A 16,811-nucleotide genomic window follows, 5' to 3' on the forward strand; every position below is an offset into this window, starting at 1 on the left:
AAAACATAAAGAAAAAAACCCATAAACCCACCCCCTAGAAATAAACATTGCCAATAAGTTGGGGGTTCCGCTCCTTTTTTTTCCCCCTGTGTATATACATTCACACACTTAAAAATACAGTTTGGATCCAATAATATGACCTTTTGGTAACAGCTTTATCAAGATAATTCATGTTTTCCAATTCACCCATGTAAGATGGTGTACAAATCGATGTCGTTTAGTATAGTCAGAGTTGGGTAACCATCATCACAACCAATTTTAAAACATTTTTATGATCTCACAAAGAAATCCGTATCTTCCAGTTGTCAACCCTCCAACCCCCAAGGTTGCCTTGGGCAACCTCTACTGTACTTTCTGTCGCTGCAGATTTTTCCTGGTTTGGACATTTCATACCCATGAAATGATCCAGAAGATGGTCTTTGTGACTGACTTCTCTCACTCACATACATAATGTTTCCAAAGTTTATCCATGTTGTGTCACATGCCATCCCTTCCTTTTTCTTTTACATAACTTTATTGACTTGCGGTTCACATACCTTACAATTCACCTATTTAAAGCATACAATTCAATTTTTAGCATATTTACAGAGTTGTGCAACTATTACCATAATCAAGTTAGAAGATTCATCACTCCAAATGTCACTACCTTTTATTGCAAAATAATATTTCATTATATGGGTATACCATATTTTTTTATCCACAGATCAGGTGGTGGGCAATTTCACCTTGTGGATATTATGAAAAATACTGCTATGAACATTTGTGAAGATGTTTTTGTGTGGACCAAATATTTTCGTTTCCATAGGAATGGAATTGCTGGGCCATAGGGTAACCCTATGTTTAAGCCTTTGAAGATTTCCAGACAAACCATGCGAGATTTTTATCCTGACTTTCTCACTTAGCATTAATCGTGTACGTTTTCATAAATTGTTAAATGTCATTTGAACATTTAGTAACATTAGTAAAAACATGCTGGGGTTTTACTATTTGCAGAGTTCCACCTCTTAGCTAGCCAATCCCCTATTATTGGACATTTAGACCATTTCCAGTTTCCATGGTTGTTAACAGCATTTCAATGAACATCTTTGGGCACTAATCCTTGTATCCATCTCTAGTTATTTCTTAGATGAGATTAATCAGACCATTGGAACAGAGGGCACCGGCAGTTTAGCGTGCATAATAATAAATTGCCTTCCCAAAAATTGTGTTAGCATGCATTCTGTACGTTGAATTTGGGCATATCAGTTGCATACCTCCTTACATTTCAATTGCCTTCCAAGGTAGAGCACCAGGGAAAGAGGTTGTTTGGGCACCTTTGACACACTGCCCAGCACAATTTGCAGCACATAATATGAGTCTGTGTTGAGTGAAAGTAAAGGAAGGTCCCAATTAGTGCAGGGGCCACAGGGTGTCAAGTCACGTGAAGGTTGGCTCCACAGGACTTACCACCTGGTTGACAGGAGACTCAATTCAGACTCAAGGGGCAATAAGGCATCTGAACGGCCAGAATCCTCAGCATGAGAGCTGAAGTGACTGATGGGAGATGAGGAAGCCATACTCCGTAGTCATTTAGGGTCAGACACTGGCAGCAACTCTTTTTTGTATTCCACTCTATGAGCACCAGTCTTTATGCAAAGTGCTGGGAGAATTACCTTCGCGGAACTAGCAAGGTCATCAAACTCTCTGTTCACGTGGATATTCTGAGGAGAAACCCAGCACAAAGCAATGCGTTATCCCTTTCTGAGAACTTGACGTGTTTTACCTACAGCACACAAGAGCTCGAAGACCTTAAGGTGACTTCTTTCCTGTGGACGACAATCTCATTATTCCCCAAGTCATTCAAATGGAGAAGGAAAGGGGCTCGAGGGGGACTTGGAGGGTCCTGTTCTATTTCTTGATCAGGGGATTGGTTATGTACGTTACATGCTGCTGGCAGAAATTCACTGAACTCTACTCAATCTATCTGCTCTTTTTGGCATAGATATTTCTCAATAAAAATCAAAAATAAAGGCTTGGGGATAAAGACCTAGTACTCATTGAGTCTTCCTCTGCACAGGCCTGACCCCGAGTGGTAGGTATTAGCCTTGTTTCACATAAAGACAAGACTGAGTCCCGGGAATAATTTCGCATCAAGTGTAAGGATTCAGAAGTATTTCCCTAAAAACTGAGGATAAAATCTGTGAGCATCAGATTAGACGAATGACAGCAGTGAAGGAATAAGTAAACAGAAAAGTGCATCTTGCCTAGTGTTGATCTCTAATCAGAATCCCATGCTGACTAGAATTTGGACCCAGGCCTGTCTCATTCCAAACTCTGTGGTGTTTTCATTACACTAAGTTTCTGATGATAACCATACGTTGTGTTGAATAAGTATGTCTTTTGGCAGGACAATCTCATATGTGTAGAGTAAATGGAAGTGATCAGGGTTTTTCCGCCCTCCCGCCATTAGCATCGATGAGCGACAACTGTGGTCTTACACGCACGCCTGAAGGCAGACCCTCGAGCGTGGTGTGCGCACGCATGAGTGGGCACATCTGAGCCTGGGGCCTGAGCATATCAGGGCGGCAGCAGAGGCAAAGGCGGCAGAGAACTGTGCAGTGGAGTACAGCAGAGACCAGGGGACAGACCACAAGAGAACACCAGAGAGCCCAGAAAGAGCGAAGATTCGCCGGGGCGAGGAAGTCAGCCAGCCTTCTGGCCCCCAGGCCTCCCTGCCAGCCCTGCACCTGTTGCCTCACTACAGATGGGGTAGAAAGATTATTAAAAGCCTGAAAAAGCCATCGAGGGCTCCAGGACTCCTCCTTTACCTGTCTGCCTGTATCATCCAAAACCTGCTCTGTGCTTTGCTGGCATTACAATATGCCATTCCATTTCTTGTTTTTTAAGAATGTTCGAATTCAGGGGCCTCCCTGGTGGTGCAGCGGGCTGAGCGCAGTGCTGTGAAGCTGTCCGCAGCCTCTGCAGTGCGGGTTCGATGTCGGCCGGCCAGGGAGAAACCCACATGGCGCGGCAGACCTCTCCTGTCTTATCCGCTTCTCCCCTCAGCAGAGTGTTTCAGTCAGTCTGCCTGTTCTGCTCCCCAATCTGTCTCTGGTGAATCCTCTCACCCTCCTGCACCTCTGGCCTGTACCCCGGTTCTTGTATAAATAAGTGTAGGATAAGGTAAAAAGTTTCAGGCTTTTCTGCCCTCCCGCTAGTAGGATAGATGACGGAACCCTGTGGTCCCGAATGCATGCCTGATGGCGGGCACCTGGAATAGGGTGTGGGCACATGTAGATGGGATTCGCCTGGGCTAAGACTGGGCTTTTAAGGGCGGTGTCACAGGGATGCCAGCAAGAAGCAGAGAAGCCGAGAAAGAAGCAGAGAAGCAGAAGCAGAAGAACCACGAGAACAAGGCCACCAGAGAACGCCGGAGAGCCCAGATAGAGTGAGCGCTTGCTGGGGGCAGGGAGGCCTGTCAGCCTCCCGGCCCCCCAGTGCCCCTGCCTGCCGTGTACCTGGTATACCAATAAAAGCCTGCAAAAGCCACTGAGGGCTCCAGGACTCTTTCCTTCTTTACCCCATCTGCATGGGATCATAGAAAACCTGCTCCGTGGCCATTCCTGCCCCTACAATTGGGGTAGTCAGCAGTATTATCCATGCAGATGGGTATGGAGACCTGTGAAGACCTCAGAAGGGACCTCTGGAGCAGACTGAGAGCCTGTGACAATGCTGGAGGCATCGTGGTGGCACAGGAGATGGACAAGGTCCGGTAGCTACAGATGGACAAGGTCCGAGACCTCGCATGAAGGAGATGGCCCAAGAGGACCAGCCAAAGACCCCTGAGGCAGCAGAATCATCGGGGAAAGAAAGGACCAGAATTTGGAGCTCCCCAGTGCTGATGCAGGGAGAGGCCTGATGGACTTGGACTAATGGAGTTGGACTGACAATCCCGCCAGAAGGCAGAGGACCTTGCAGGTTGATATGTTTTGGGACCCTGGGGGTGGAACAGTTTCGTTTGTAAACCCCAGGAGATGGGAACCTGGGGGTGGCCAGTAGGCCTTGATGGCCAAAAGCAGGCCTGTGTACTGCCCAGCAGCTAGACAGAGGAGAAAAGCCAACTGGGAAGGCAAAAACTGGTACTGATGCTAAGTTTGGGAAGCCCCGAGAGGCTGTTAAGCACTAAGTAAGCTGAGGAAGGCCAGTGAGTCTCGTAAAATCACCTGTGGGTGATGCCCTGCTCGTTCTTGAGTGAGGGTGAGGAGCTGAGGAACCCGTCCTTAGGGGACAGGTGGGGAATGTGGCTTGGGATGGAGCCCAAGCCAAAGAGGGGACCCAAGAGAGGCCGCATGTGGAGTGTGGATCCCCGACCCATGTGCTTGTGCAGCGGGTTGGCCTGAGTGCAGGGGTCTGCGAGTTGCATTGGTGGCTATGAAAGCCAAATGTTGGAGCAACCACAGACAGAAACCCTGAGGGTTGGCGTTTACCCCCAACAGTACACAATTGCCAATCCCGGAGTGAGTGCATCCTGGGGGTGGATGCTGTGTGTGGCTTGTGGCTGAGACCACAGCCAGAGAAGGCCATGAAACCTGACGGCTCCTGGTGTGTTAAGGCAGATGCTGTGAGTGGTTCCCCTCCCTCCTATGAATAGTGCCTTTGGCAGCAGAAGTAGTGGATTATCTGCTGGTGCCAATAATTATCTTTTGCATGTTGGTGCCCTGCCTGGACTTACTTGTGTTCTGTTGTATTTTGTTATATATTTCATTTGCTTTTGTGGGTCATGGCTGCAGTGTTCTATTGCCAAGAGAAACGTATATGACTTGTTGTGAAGGGCGGGAACGGACACTGCAGGTTTTCTGATCCAGCAGTCTGGGTAAAGGAGAAGTCCTGGAGCCCTCAGTGGCTTTTGCAGGCTTTAATTGGGCTTTACCAGGCACACCGCAGGCAGGGGTGCCAGGGGGCTTGGAGGCTGGCAGGCCTCCTGGCCCCCAGCAAGTCCTCACTCTCTCTGGGCTCTCCAGCGTTCTCTCGTGGCCATTTCTTCTCTCGTGGTTCTCTGCTTTCGTTCCTGCTTCGCTGCTTCTGCTGGCATCCCCGTGACACCACCCATAAAAGCCCAGTCTTACCCCAGGTGAATCCCATCTACATATGCCCACACCCTATTCCAGGTGCCCGCCATCAGGCATGCATTCAGGACTGCAGGGTTTGGTATTCTATCCTAGTAGAGGGAGGGCAGAAAAGCCTGATACTTTTACCTTACCTTACACTTGTATAGACTGTCTGTCAGAAAACCCTGGGGGGTGGACTGTAGGGTAAGGTAAAAAGTATCAGGCTTTTCTGCCCTCCCGCCATCAGGATAGATGACGGATCCTTGTAGTCTTGAATGCATGCCTGATGGCGGGCACCTGATGGCACCCTACCTGGAGTAGGGTGTAGGCATAGGTAGATGGGATTCACCTGGGCTAAGACTGGGATTTTAAGGGCAGGGTCACAGGGATGCCAGCAAGAAGCAGAGAAGCAGAAGCAGAAGCACCACTAGAACAAGGCCACCAGAGAACGCCGGAGAGCCCAGATAGAGTGAGCACTTGCTGGGGCCAGGGAGGCCTGTCAGCCTCCCGGCCCCCCCAGTGCCCCTGCCTGCCGTGTACCTGGTAATCCCAATAAAAGCCTGCAAAAGCCACTGAGGGCTCCAGGACTCTTTCCTCCATCACCCCATCTTCACGGAATCATAGAAAACCTGCTCCATGGCCATTCCTGCCTGTAGGGTAAAGAAAATGTCAGGCATTTCTGCCCTTCCGCCCATCAGGATGGATGATGGATCCTTGTCCTGAATGCATGCCTGATGGCGGGCACCTGGAATAGGGTGTGGGCATAGGTAGATGGGATTCACCTGGGCTAAGACTGTGCTTTTTAAGGGCGGCGTCACAGGGACGTCAGTAGAAGCCAAGAAGCTGAGAAAGAAGCCGAAGCCGAAAGAGAAGCCGAGAAGCAGCTGAACAAACTCCAGAGAGCTCAGATAGAGTGAAGACTTGCTGGGGGCTGGGAGGCTGGCAGGCCTGCACCCCTGCCTGCCATATGCCTGGTGAACCCCAATAAAAGACCTGCAAAAACCACTGAGGACTCTGACTCCTCCTTAACCCGGTCTGCATGGGATCAGAAAACCTGCACCTTTTCCAGTCCTGCCCTTTACACTGCCCCTACAGTAAGTAAATCTTTTTTTAAAAAAGAATATTCAAATTCAGTGCCGACAGGAATTCTTAAAGCAGAAGGAACCTGGTCAAGGATACAAGTCTCTGGCTTTGGAGTTGTAGAGACTAGGCAGATGGAAGGACACAGTAAGGATGCTACACATCAATTGTTTTAGACCTGAGGGATCAGAACTATAAAAACACATCTCTGGAAAGACTCAAATCTGGGTTGAAATAAAGCAGGGTTAAAATAATTGGTATCTTTCTTTTAATAATTTGCATCTGGGGATTCTCTTCAAGTTTAACTGCCTTGGAAAAATGTCAGGGTCCCTCCCCAAACCCCCCCCCCCCCAGTTAAGAAGGTGAAACTGAATGAAAAGGGAACCTAACCTCCTTCGGCCACACAAGCAGATTTTCCAGCCCCACGATCCACCTGCAGGCAGTAAGGCCAGGTTGGGAGGCGGATCACTTTACAAGGGCTGAACCCGCAAATCTAAACTCCAGCAAGCAGTGAGCATCATGCTGCTGAGCCTCTCTCTCTCTCTCCCCTCTCTCCCCTCTCTCCCCTCTCTCCCCTCTCCCTCTCTCTTCTCTCTTCTCTCTCTTCTCTCTCTTCTCCTCTCTCTCTCTCTCTCTCCTCTCTCTGTTAATGGAGAACCCAGGGGTGGCCTTTGGAGATCACAAAGGTTCCCCCATCGGGGGTGCATAATGGAGCCAGAGTGGTATAATGACCTACATTCAGGCCTGGGGCTAGAATTTGGACTTGACCACACTATGGTATCTGGGCAGGGACCTCTGTTTCTCTAATCCCCACTTGCTTCCTTTAAACAGAAATAACACCTCACAGGACTATTCAACAAGAGGTACAGTTTGTGAGAAGCTCTTACAGAGAAATCCAGCAGTTCTATGGCAGATGCTGGGTTATCCTGGACAGACTTGAGAACAGCAAAGCAGCCTTTACTTTGCATAGGATTCCTCGACACCTAAGAAACACAGACACAAACACACGCAACACTAAGAGAAGCTGAGCCTGGGAAGTAAGACAGTAATGCGAAAGAGAAGGCAGGTATCTGATGACATGGCTCAGGTTGGCCCTGCTGTCTCAGCTCAGAAGGTGTCTCCCTCAAACAGGAGGAGGAGGAGGGAGTGAACGCTGGCTGAGGACCCACCCAGTGCTGACTGTGAGCTGGTGCCGACAATACAGACAAGACACACCCCAACCCTGAAAGAACTCACCTGTTGGAGGGAGAGGGGGGGAAAGGAAACATCATAAACATGCAGTGTGATCAGTGCAATGAGATAGTGCCCCCAAGCTCTACCTGGGAGGTAAAGTTTGAGGGGGGCAGGATAAAACACCTGAGTGGAAGTTTACAGCTGAGGTGGGAAAGAGCAGCAGGAACACAGCAGAGGGGAGATGAAGCCCTGTGTGGGCAGAGAGTTCTGAGCAGCTCAGGGAGCGAGAGCCATTATGTGCTGCCAGTAGGAGGGAAGGAGGCAGAGCTCAGATTTAGTGAAAGTTCAGCTTAGTGAAAAGAGTTTAGTGAAAGATGCACTACTATGCTTGAATTTATCCAGAAGGGAACCACACTGAAGGGCTTAAAGCAGGGAGGCACAGGGTCAAGTTTCTGGTTTAGAAAAATTGCCTGGTAGCAGGTGGGAAGGAAGTGTTGGAAACTGACAGGCAACAGAATTCAAGGAGGGGAAGTGCAAAGCAGGAGGAGCAGGCTGCCCGAGCATTCTGCAGGAGAAGAGAGCTAAGGAAGGGTAAGTGTGGGAAAGAGGGACAAGCACTGGGCCCCAGCTTGTGATTCCATGAGAAGTACCCCTCCACCCTCCCTCCAGCCGCCCAGCCTGACTAGGCAGCTCTTAGAGGCTTTACTCTCAGAATGCAGCTGGCCAATAGGAGATCCGAGGCACCATACAGCAGGTGGAAATGTGGATCCAGAGCTCAGAAGAGGTCTATGTTCCAGCGGGGGTGAAGGTGGAGGAGGTGGTAACCGGGTGAACCACAGGCTTGGGTTGAGGGCGCTGCGGGGGCTGCTCTGTCAGCTGAAGGAGCTGAAGGCCAGGCAGGGCTGGATAGCCCCTGGAACTGATGAGTGTCCCCAGTCACATGCTCCACCCTTGACTGCATCTTCCCTTCACTGTCTTAAGCTCCCAGCCCTCTCCGCACTCCCTCTCCATTGACAAGAGAGCCCCTGCTGTGCGCCCAAGACCTTGGGTAGGTCTGAGCAGCGGACTCAGTCTGACACGTAGGCTCACGCTGACTTCCAGCAAGGCCAGAGGAAGCTCAGGGAAGAAGATAAAGGGGAAGCAAGAGTGCTCCTCACCATCAGCAGCAGAGCAACACTGCAGGGAGCTGAGAAGGAGGGATGGCAGGAAGGGTGGGATGCCATGCCACTAGGACAGAAGGATGAAGTGAGGAGGAATCTGAAGAAGTGAGACTCTGGCCCAGGCCAGAAATGAGTGAGGGGTTGAAAAGGGGAAGTCGTGGCCCCAAAGGAAGCCAGGAGGTTTCCTTTCTGAGACCCTCATCTAGGTTCTGGAGTATGTACCTCCCACTGCTGTTGTGCTAGGGAGATATGCATGGCTAGGTACAGGCTTGAGCCTCCCCTCCCCCCAATCAGGCTAACACTCACAACAAGGATCCTTAGTGTCTGGTTGACCCGGAGGCCCAGGCCCAGCCTCAGGGCGCCTGTTGCAGAGATGCGGTTATTGCTGCAACAAAAAGACATGTGCGTTGTGCTAGCTTGCAAACAGCTGTGCAGAGCCAGACCACTTCAAGGTCACAGCTGGAGCTGCTGGCTCAGGCACCTGGTCAGGCTTCACATTCCATCTTCACAGATACCCTGGACCCTGGAGAGGTTAGGTGTAAATGGTGGATAACGAGCATGTTTCATTGGCAGCTCCCAGTGTTGAGGGAGATCACCCAGCCAACATCTCCAGAGCACCCATCACCCCTGGTGGAGACAGCCGCCCTCAGAACTCAGCAGCTCCCATGTGTCTGCCCCACCTTGTGCCCATATCGATGACCATAACAGTGTCTGTTCTGGAAAACTACCCAAACTCCTCCCCACATCTGCTCCTCTTCTTCCCACTTTGTACCTTGGATCTAAACTCCAGCCCTCATCCCTGCTCTTGGCCACGTCTCCCGAGCCAGTCCCACATCTCTGATTTCTCAGACCCCAACACTGGACTTGCCTCTCAGCATCTTTCAATGCCTCTTCTGGCCTTTTCCCTTCCATGGGAAGGAAGGTGGGCAAAATTGCAGTGGGCAGGCCCTGCTCACTCTAGTAGCCCCCAAGGAGGGGCTCGGCCACAGCAGCTCATCGCCTGACTGATGTCTGCCATTTTTTCCTCTCTGGGCTTATGGTCCCTGCTCTGGTTTTCTGCTGAGGCTGGCACTGTGCTGGGGGCCGCAGGAGAGCTTGGCATGCCGGCAATAGTCATGTGCTGAGCAGAGCGTAAGTAAGGGCCCGCTTGTCAAGGCCCTGCCCAGCCCCACTCACACTCTGCTCCTCCTCTGAAAGGGAAGAACACACACAGAGCACCCAGTCACACCCACAGGCTCTGCTGAAGATGCCTCACTTCACACCAACTACCTGTGTGCTAGGAACCATGAGCCCCAACATGGAAATGATGAACTCAAGGAAGGACAGACCTGGGAGATCCTTGTGGCCCAAGCTGCATCATGAGTAGATGGTGGTAGGTTAGAGAATTTAAATGGCGAGAGACCAGAAAGATTACCATGGAGACCCCGTCTACAGAGTCTGGGGATAGTGACACTGACATGGGCAGCACCCTATGCTCCTCACCTCATGCTGAGTTCCTCCAGAACATTGTTGGTCGCAAGTGCCTCACCCACTGCAGAGGCTCCAGGGTCTCCAAATCCATTGTGAGAGATGTCCAGGACTTTCAGGAAGATGTTTGCCTGGAGCACAAAAAGAGCAACCCCATGGGGTCCCATGCAATGGTGGAGAAAGCCAGGAGCCAGTCGCAGGACCCAAGAGACCCGAGGTATAAAGATCACAGGCCGCGTATGGACAGGCAGAGTTTCCGGGGAAGTCATGTGACTTGGGTGGTGGTGACCGATAGAGTCCAAAGGCCAGAAACACAGTGCGGAAGGTGGATGTGGATGTGAATGACCTTCAGAGACTACAGGTTGGCCATGTGGCAGCAGCTGCCGGAGATACGGTGCTCATATCTGCTTGGGCACCCCTCAGGGACAAGCGCCCCCAGGCACAGAGCAGCCCAGGAGCCCAGAGGAGGCTCCAGTGAAGGCTGTTGGCTAAAGCTTATCCAGGGATTTGTGACGGGAGGAAGGAGGAGAGCTTGTGAGTACACGCGATGATAGCCTGACATGTCTTCTTGTGGGGAAGCCCTCAGGTCACCCCGTCAGGGGGCAAGGCAGCAACATCCATTCCCTGAGAAGGACTTGACAAAGGTGGTTGGCACTTGGGGCACTGCAGGTGCCTTGTGCCATCCTGGCAGGTTCTTGAACCGCCCATTTACTGTGAACCTCACAGGGAGCGGGTGAGGTGTTTGAGAGCGTGTGCTGGGATCCAAGGGTGCAAGGGAGTCATCTTAGGGAACATGGATACATGCCCAGCAGTGACAATGTGTCTCCTCACTGCCTGATGCTCCCCACCAGCAGAATGTCTGGAGAAGGTGCACATGAGCTTGACCCCTTCAGTGAGTGCCCTGAGAGTGTGCACAAGTAGGTCATAGTCATTAAATGGGAGCCAGGAAAATTAGTCACCTAAAGCAATAATCTTTAAGCTTTGCTTCAAGATGAAAGGTTCGTTTCTGAAGAGTTCCAAAGGCAGGGGAGCTGGGACCCAGAGACAAGCCGAAGGAGATGACAGGGTGAGTTGGGGGCCTCTTACCTCCAATCCCTTGGCAAAGGCTATGGCTCCTGGGCCTCGAAGGTGATTCCAGCTTATGTTAAGCTGGGTGAGTCCTGTGTTTTCTGCCAGGGCTGGACCAAGCATCTCCCCTTCAGAAACACCAAGAGAGACCTCCTTACTCACCTAGTTCATTCCTTCAAAACATGATACGGATGCCCGCTGTGTACCAGGGTCTCCTCTGGGCATGAGGATCACAGAGTGGACCTGCACATAGCTCCAGCCTGCCTTCAAGGAATTCACACGGAGTGGAGAAGGTACAAATACAAATTAATGGGATGGGGGTATTATAAACTACAAACCTTGGTGATGCAAGGGGTTAAGTCTCGGCACTATCAAGTTATCACCAGCCACTGAGGCATGATTTCGATCCCCTCAGCAGTGTATTCCAGTAGATCCACCTGTTCTGCTCCCCACTCTGTCTCTGGTGAATCCTCTTACCCCCACACCTCTGGCCTACACCCCCGTTCTTATATGCATAAATAAATAAAAATAAGCCTTAAAAACAACATCAAAACAAAAACGACAGACAAGGATGAATGGAAGAGAGTGGAGCTAAGCTTGCCTGGGGGCAGGGGGCAGGACAGTGAGGACAGAAGAGAGGAGCTTGGACACCGAGGGAGTCACCACACGTACACACATGCACAGAGGCCAGCAGACACAGGACAGGATTACACGCAGAGCCTCAGGGAGCATGTGCAGGCCTTCAGCTGGGGGTGAGCTGGGGGAAAGATAGCAAAATGAGGTAGGAGCGACGGGCACTTGAGAGAGACTGAGAGACCTTGGATGCCAGGCCAAGGATCTTGGGCACCACTGTATAGGTGGTGAGGAGGCAGGGAGGGCTTTAGAGTAGAGGTTGGGTTCCTTAGCAGAGGATGTAGGGGGTGGACTTGGGTGAGCAGGGGCAGAGATGAGAGTCTGGGGTGGTGCGGGGCCTAGGGGAACAGTAGAACAAGGCTGGAGCAGCTGTGGAGGAGTGAGGCAAGTTTCAGAGAAAAGAAAGGGAAGGCCATGTGGGGTAAGACACCCTGAGAGATATTTAGCATGCGAAATGGGCAGAAGTCCCACCTACCACCCTGCTCCCCACTGTCAGCCCTCAGCACCAGCTCCAGCATGCCTCTCAGCTGTCACCCTGTGTGGACCTGTTGACCCCCCTTCACCTGGTGAATAGCTCCTCAGCCTGGGTTCCTGCCATCGGGAAGCCTTGCCTGCTCATGTGGCCCGAGTCCACTGGCTTCCCTCCTTCCAAGCCCTAGCTGTTAGATTTCTCTCCCATCAACCTGGATGCCCCTCAAGGATTTGAATTTGACTCCTCTGCATAGTCCCATCCCTGAGCATGGTCCAGGAAGGCTGGTGGGAAGAAATGCACAGAGGGAAAACAGCTGCTAATTGAGCAGAGCATTCAGTCTGCTCCTCCTGGATGAGGCCCCCCCCTCCCCCCAGGCATTTTTAGCACCATGGAGAGCTCTCTGCAGGCGGTGGGGATGGGGGCATAGGGGCCCCTTGTGCTGCCTCCCTGAGACCAGGACCCAGCACTGGGTCTGACACCCTCGGGTTCTCAAATGTGGGTGATTTCCTCCTTCCTTAGACATTTTCAGGCCTGGGAGGAGCAGTGGTGCCCTCCACTTCGTTGTGCAGCCCTTTCCTGCTGAACAGCTAGAGGGTAAGAAGGTTCTTCTAATTCTAATGCTTGGTCTTAGTGACTGCTGTAGTCAGTCGAAGAGGCAGGGGCTACCACAGTCGTTCTGCAGGTGGGGAGACTGAGATCCAAGCTCCTTCACCCCTTAAGGGAGTCAAGCTCCCCACCACGGATCCCAAGGGAAAACAGAAGCGCTCCCCCAGTCAGCGTTGGAGACCCAGCCCTGACCCCATATCTGTGAGCCTTTACAGGGTTTTAGCTTCCAGTCCCATCCATGCTGGCTGCCTCTCTGTCACTCATCCTCTGACCATGCTGGCCCAGAGAGTCTGAAACGATTTTCTCTTTTAATTTTACTGGTTCCCCACAGTGATTTTCTTAAGAATGCACTCCTGGCAGTTAGGTTCCACGACTGACTCTCACAGGCTGCCACCTCATTGCTCTCAGCAGTCTGAGACAGACCAGTGCTTCCCAAACATTCTGAACCAGACAAATCTCCTGGGGCACCCCTATAAAATAAAGTGCACAGCAGCCACTCAAGAGTCTGGTTCAATGGGTCTGGGGATGCAGGAATCTGTATTCCTAACCCAAGGCCCCAGATTATTCTTGTAATTGATTGGTTGAAGACAGAGAGATATGACTGCATGTTCCTGGCAAAGCAGATAGCCTGTGCAAAAGGGATGAAAAAAAAAAAGTGATCAGCTCTAGCAATCCCACTGGTGTCTTCCACTGAGAACAAAATCTTCCATGTAAATTGTAAAGAAAAGAAAACCCAACAGCACAGGCATGCATGTAAACTGGAAAAACAAAAAAGAAGAAATCTTCATGCCTGGTGTCATGAGTGGTAGCGCTGCAGCTCCCCGCTCTCTCCACCCTTCAGCCTGGCCTCTCTCCCCTGGCTCATGAGCTCAGGCGCACTGGGTCTGCCAGTCTGGGAACAGGTCTGCATGCTCTCTGTCCACTTGAAATATTCTTCCTCTGTCTCGCAGCTGATTTCCTCCCACCCAGGCCATTTCAGCTTAAATGTTCACCTCACAGAATCTTCCCCATGCACCCCTCTCCAGCGTGGGGTCCCCATTCTTCTCTAGAATGACACCCTTTTTGTTTCTTTTGTGACAGCAGAATTTTCATGGTTGGGCCCTGAAATCAGCACCCAGCACAGGCAGAGGAGGACAATGAAATATCCCTGGGAAGAATCAAGAGTTGTGTGTGGAAGGAGAGGGAGGGGGGCAGGCCTGCGTGGAGTGTGTGGGTGAAGGCTGAAGCAGGGCTGCTCAGCATGTCCCTTTCAGCACCACCCTGTCTGAGGAGCGCCCCATGCGGCCTTGGCTGGATGGTACCTGCTTGGTCACTCAGTTGGTTGTAACTCAGGTCCAGGGATTTCAGGCTTGTATGGGCAAGCAGAAGTTCAGCAAGGTGCTGGGCTGCCTGCTCCTCCAGGTGGTTCCCTGCCAGCTGCACCTTCTGTACAACTTGGTTCACCGTGAGGGAGGCACAGAGGACTTGGGCTGCCACTGCTCCCAGCAGGTTCTCCGACAGGTCCACATCTGGGGACCAGCACAACCCCTCAGCCAGACAGCTCCACAGTCAGGTCCACCTCCTCCACCTCACCCCATCCTCCAAGCTTCCAGGCCTGAGGAGCTTTACAGTCAGATTGTTCTGGATTGACATGGAGACTCTGCCACCTTTGGGGACCAGGCAGCTCCCCGCTTATGTGTCCAGGAGTGTCATTGTCAAGGGGCTAACACCTCCAAGTTTGCAGTCCTGGGAAGAATGCCTGTGATGGAGTCACATCAGCAGCCACCTTGCAAATGATCTGTGCCCAAGAGCAATACACCCCACCCACAGAAGCCCTGGAAGCTGCATTTCTGCGTGCTGGCAATTACAGCCCAGGTGGCCATGCACTCACATGCCTCAGACTCTCTGCTGAGCATGTTATGATCACCACAGCCTCAAGGGTGGGCGGGAATTATTGGGGCCATTTCACAGATTGAAAATTGAGTCTCAGTGAGTTTGAGCTGCTTTCCTTGCATCATCCAGATCTTTGTGGCAGAGGCAGCATTTGGATCCAGCCCCACCATACTCCCACGCCACCCTCCCTCTTTTCACACCTCCCAGGCCCTGCCTCTCTGTGTCACAGGACCCTCCCCCCCACACCTTCAGTCACTGAGAGGCCACCAAATGCAGGGGGAGGAGGGGTGCTGGCCAGCAGAGGAGAGTGAATGGGGTGGGGTGGTTGGAAAGAGTGATGCCCAGCTGTATGCACGCCTCCACCTGCCCCACCCTGAAATGAGGCCTCAGCAATACCAGCAGCCCCCATATGAGAGGGCCCAGTTGGGGGAGCGCACATCCCTCAGGAAAGGAAGGACTCCAATCTGCCCACCTGCCTCAGGCTGAGCACCTACCACAGATGCTGCTGTTTTTGCTCAGGGCACGTGCCAGGATTTCCACATCAGCCCCACGGAGCCCACTGTCCCCAAGGTCCAGCCGCCTGACATGGGGATTAGAGATCAGCGCAGAAGCCAGAGCCTGTGCCCCCTGGAGAGAGGAGAACAATGGGAGGGGCCTGTTCCTTTCCAGGACTAAAGGCCCCAGACACAGCCGGTTACTACCTGGCTGGCGTTCCCAGGGGTCAGCCTACTCGTTGCCCTCCAGCTGGAAGGCCTTCCCCTTCCCACATGCTCAGGGGGTACCTGCTCCTCTCTCTAGGCTACTCCTACACCTCACCTCCAGGAGCCCTCCCTGACCCCTTTCCAATGGGTTAGGGGCCCCCTGCAGACTCCCAAGTCAGTATACTGCTCTGGGTCATAGCCTGGGCCCATCTGTCACCCAGATGTGGGGGATGGGACATGCCTGGCACACAGCGGGGCAGGGGAGTGTATAGGGTGGGTTCAGAAGGGCCACACCCTTAGTTGTTGCCCCAGGTCCTCCCTTCCGAATGTGGCACCAGGGTCCCTCCAAGGGTACCTGAGGCCCCAGGCCACGGTGTCGCAGGCTCAGCTCTGGGGAGCTCCCTTGGCGCAGAAAGCAGGGGGCAGGCCCAGCACCGCGGGCCCAGCAAGACCCCGAGTAGTGGGGAGCCTCAGCCCTCTCTCCAAGTCCACGGGTGTCTGAAAGTCACAGGGACAAATGTGGATCCTTCTGCAGGCACAGCCACGGCCTCCTCCCTCCTGTCAGGTGCTTCCCCTCTTGAGGCATTTCTTTTCCTGTGCTGAGGACTTTGAGTCTCAAAGAAAGTAAAATCCTCTCACCACTGGAAGAAGCTAACCCTGGCAGAGCCAGTCTGTCCGATGCCAAAGTCATTCTGTGTCTTTCTGTGGGAGCGCAGCCCACCTGTGTTTTGGGGCCTTCTCATGGGGGGAGGGGGAGGGGTAACTGAAACAGCTCGAAGCTCAAGACACCCCTCAGCTTAGTTTGTCCTATGTGCTGGGGAAACTCCACCTGACTTCACTTCAGAAGGGGCCTCCTTTGGCACTGGTGGGCTTGTTTGCACGTTAACCTCATCCTGGAAGGGTATTCTAATAGCAGAAGTCCCGATGCCGCCAGGAACCAGGAGGCTGAGGGGCTGCGTTCTGCCCTGGTGGGCACGTAGGGCTAAGCTTCCTGATGGACAGCGGTTCCCTGACACCTGGGCCCCAGATTGTTCCCTCTAGCCAGGGAGGGAAGCTCTCAAGGTGAGGAGACTGGCCTGACACCGATCCTTATCGCTCCGCCTGTCTGGGGGCACCTTCAGTCTCCAGGTCGGAATCTGAATCTGCCTTGTCCTCCGCGACCCCTGCAGGATGCCCAGCGACTGTAGCAGCCTCTTTCTCCTGCTCTTCTTCTTCTCCAGGTGTCTTGCTGGGCCCCCTCATGGTTACTTCTCTGTGGCAGTCTGAGCATGGAGACTGGCCCTGCGGGGGGCCGCCCCTAAAGTGCGCCAAGAATGCAGGCAGACACTGGGCTGCGTCAACCAACCGAAGTGGCCTGCAGGGAACAGGCTCCGGAGGCAGCCAATAGAGACGCACTCCCGGTCGCAGAGGCCCTGGTAACCCGGTGTTGTTGGTTGCTGCAGAAATGGCCAGCACTTTTGACTCTGCGCTTGGGGGTGGGGTGGAAGTGGGG

The 16,811-nt window shown here is 52.5% G+C and overlaps 1 protein-coding gene across 1 annotated transcript; it reads right to left on the reverse strand.

Moving 5' to 3' along the window:
* Window positions 1-1,565: 1,565 nt before the first annotated feature.
* Window positions 1,566-16,561, reverse strand: LRRC74B (leucine rich repeat containing 74B; the record flags this gene model as incomplete). Its single annotated transcript, XM_084245474.1, has 9 exons — window positions 1,566-1,700; window positions 7,055-7,150; window positions 8,807-8,885; window positions 9,983-10,098; window positions 11,054-11,163; window positions 14,048-14,254; window positions 15,113-15,245; window positions 15,675-15,817; window positions 16,435-16,561. 9 exons carry the CDS (start codon window positions 16,559-16,561, stop codon window positions 1,566-1,568), a joined length of 1,146 nt encoding a protein of 381 aa, XP_084101600.1.
* Window positions 16,562-16,811: the final 250 nt, after the last annotated feature.

The sequence above is a fragment of the Talpa europaea genome, assembly GCF_964194135.1.
Source record: "Talpa europaea genome assembly, chromosome: 10".
In the NCBI taxonomy this organism is placed as follows: domain Eukaryota; kingdom Metazoa; phylum Chordata; class Mammalia; order Eulipotyphla; family Talpidae; genus Talpa; species Talpa europaea.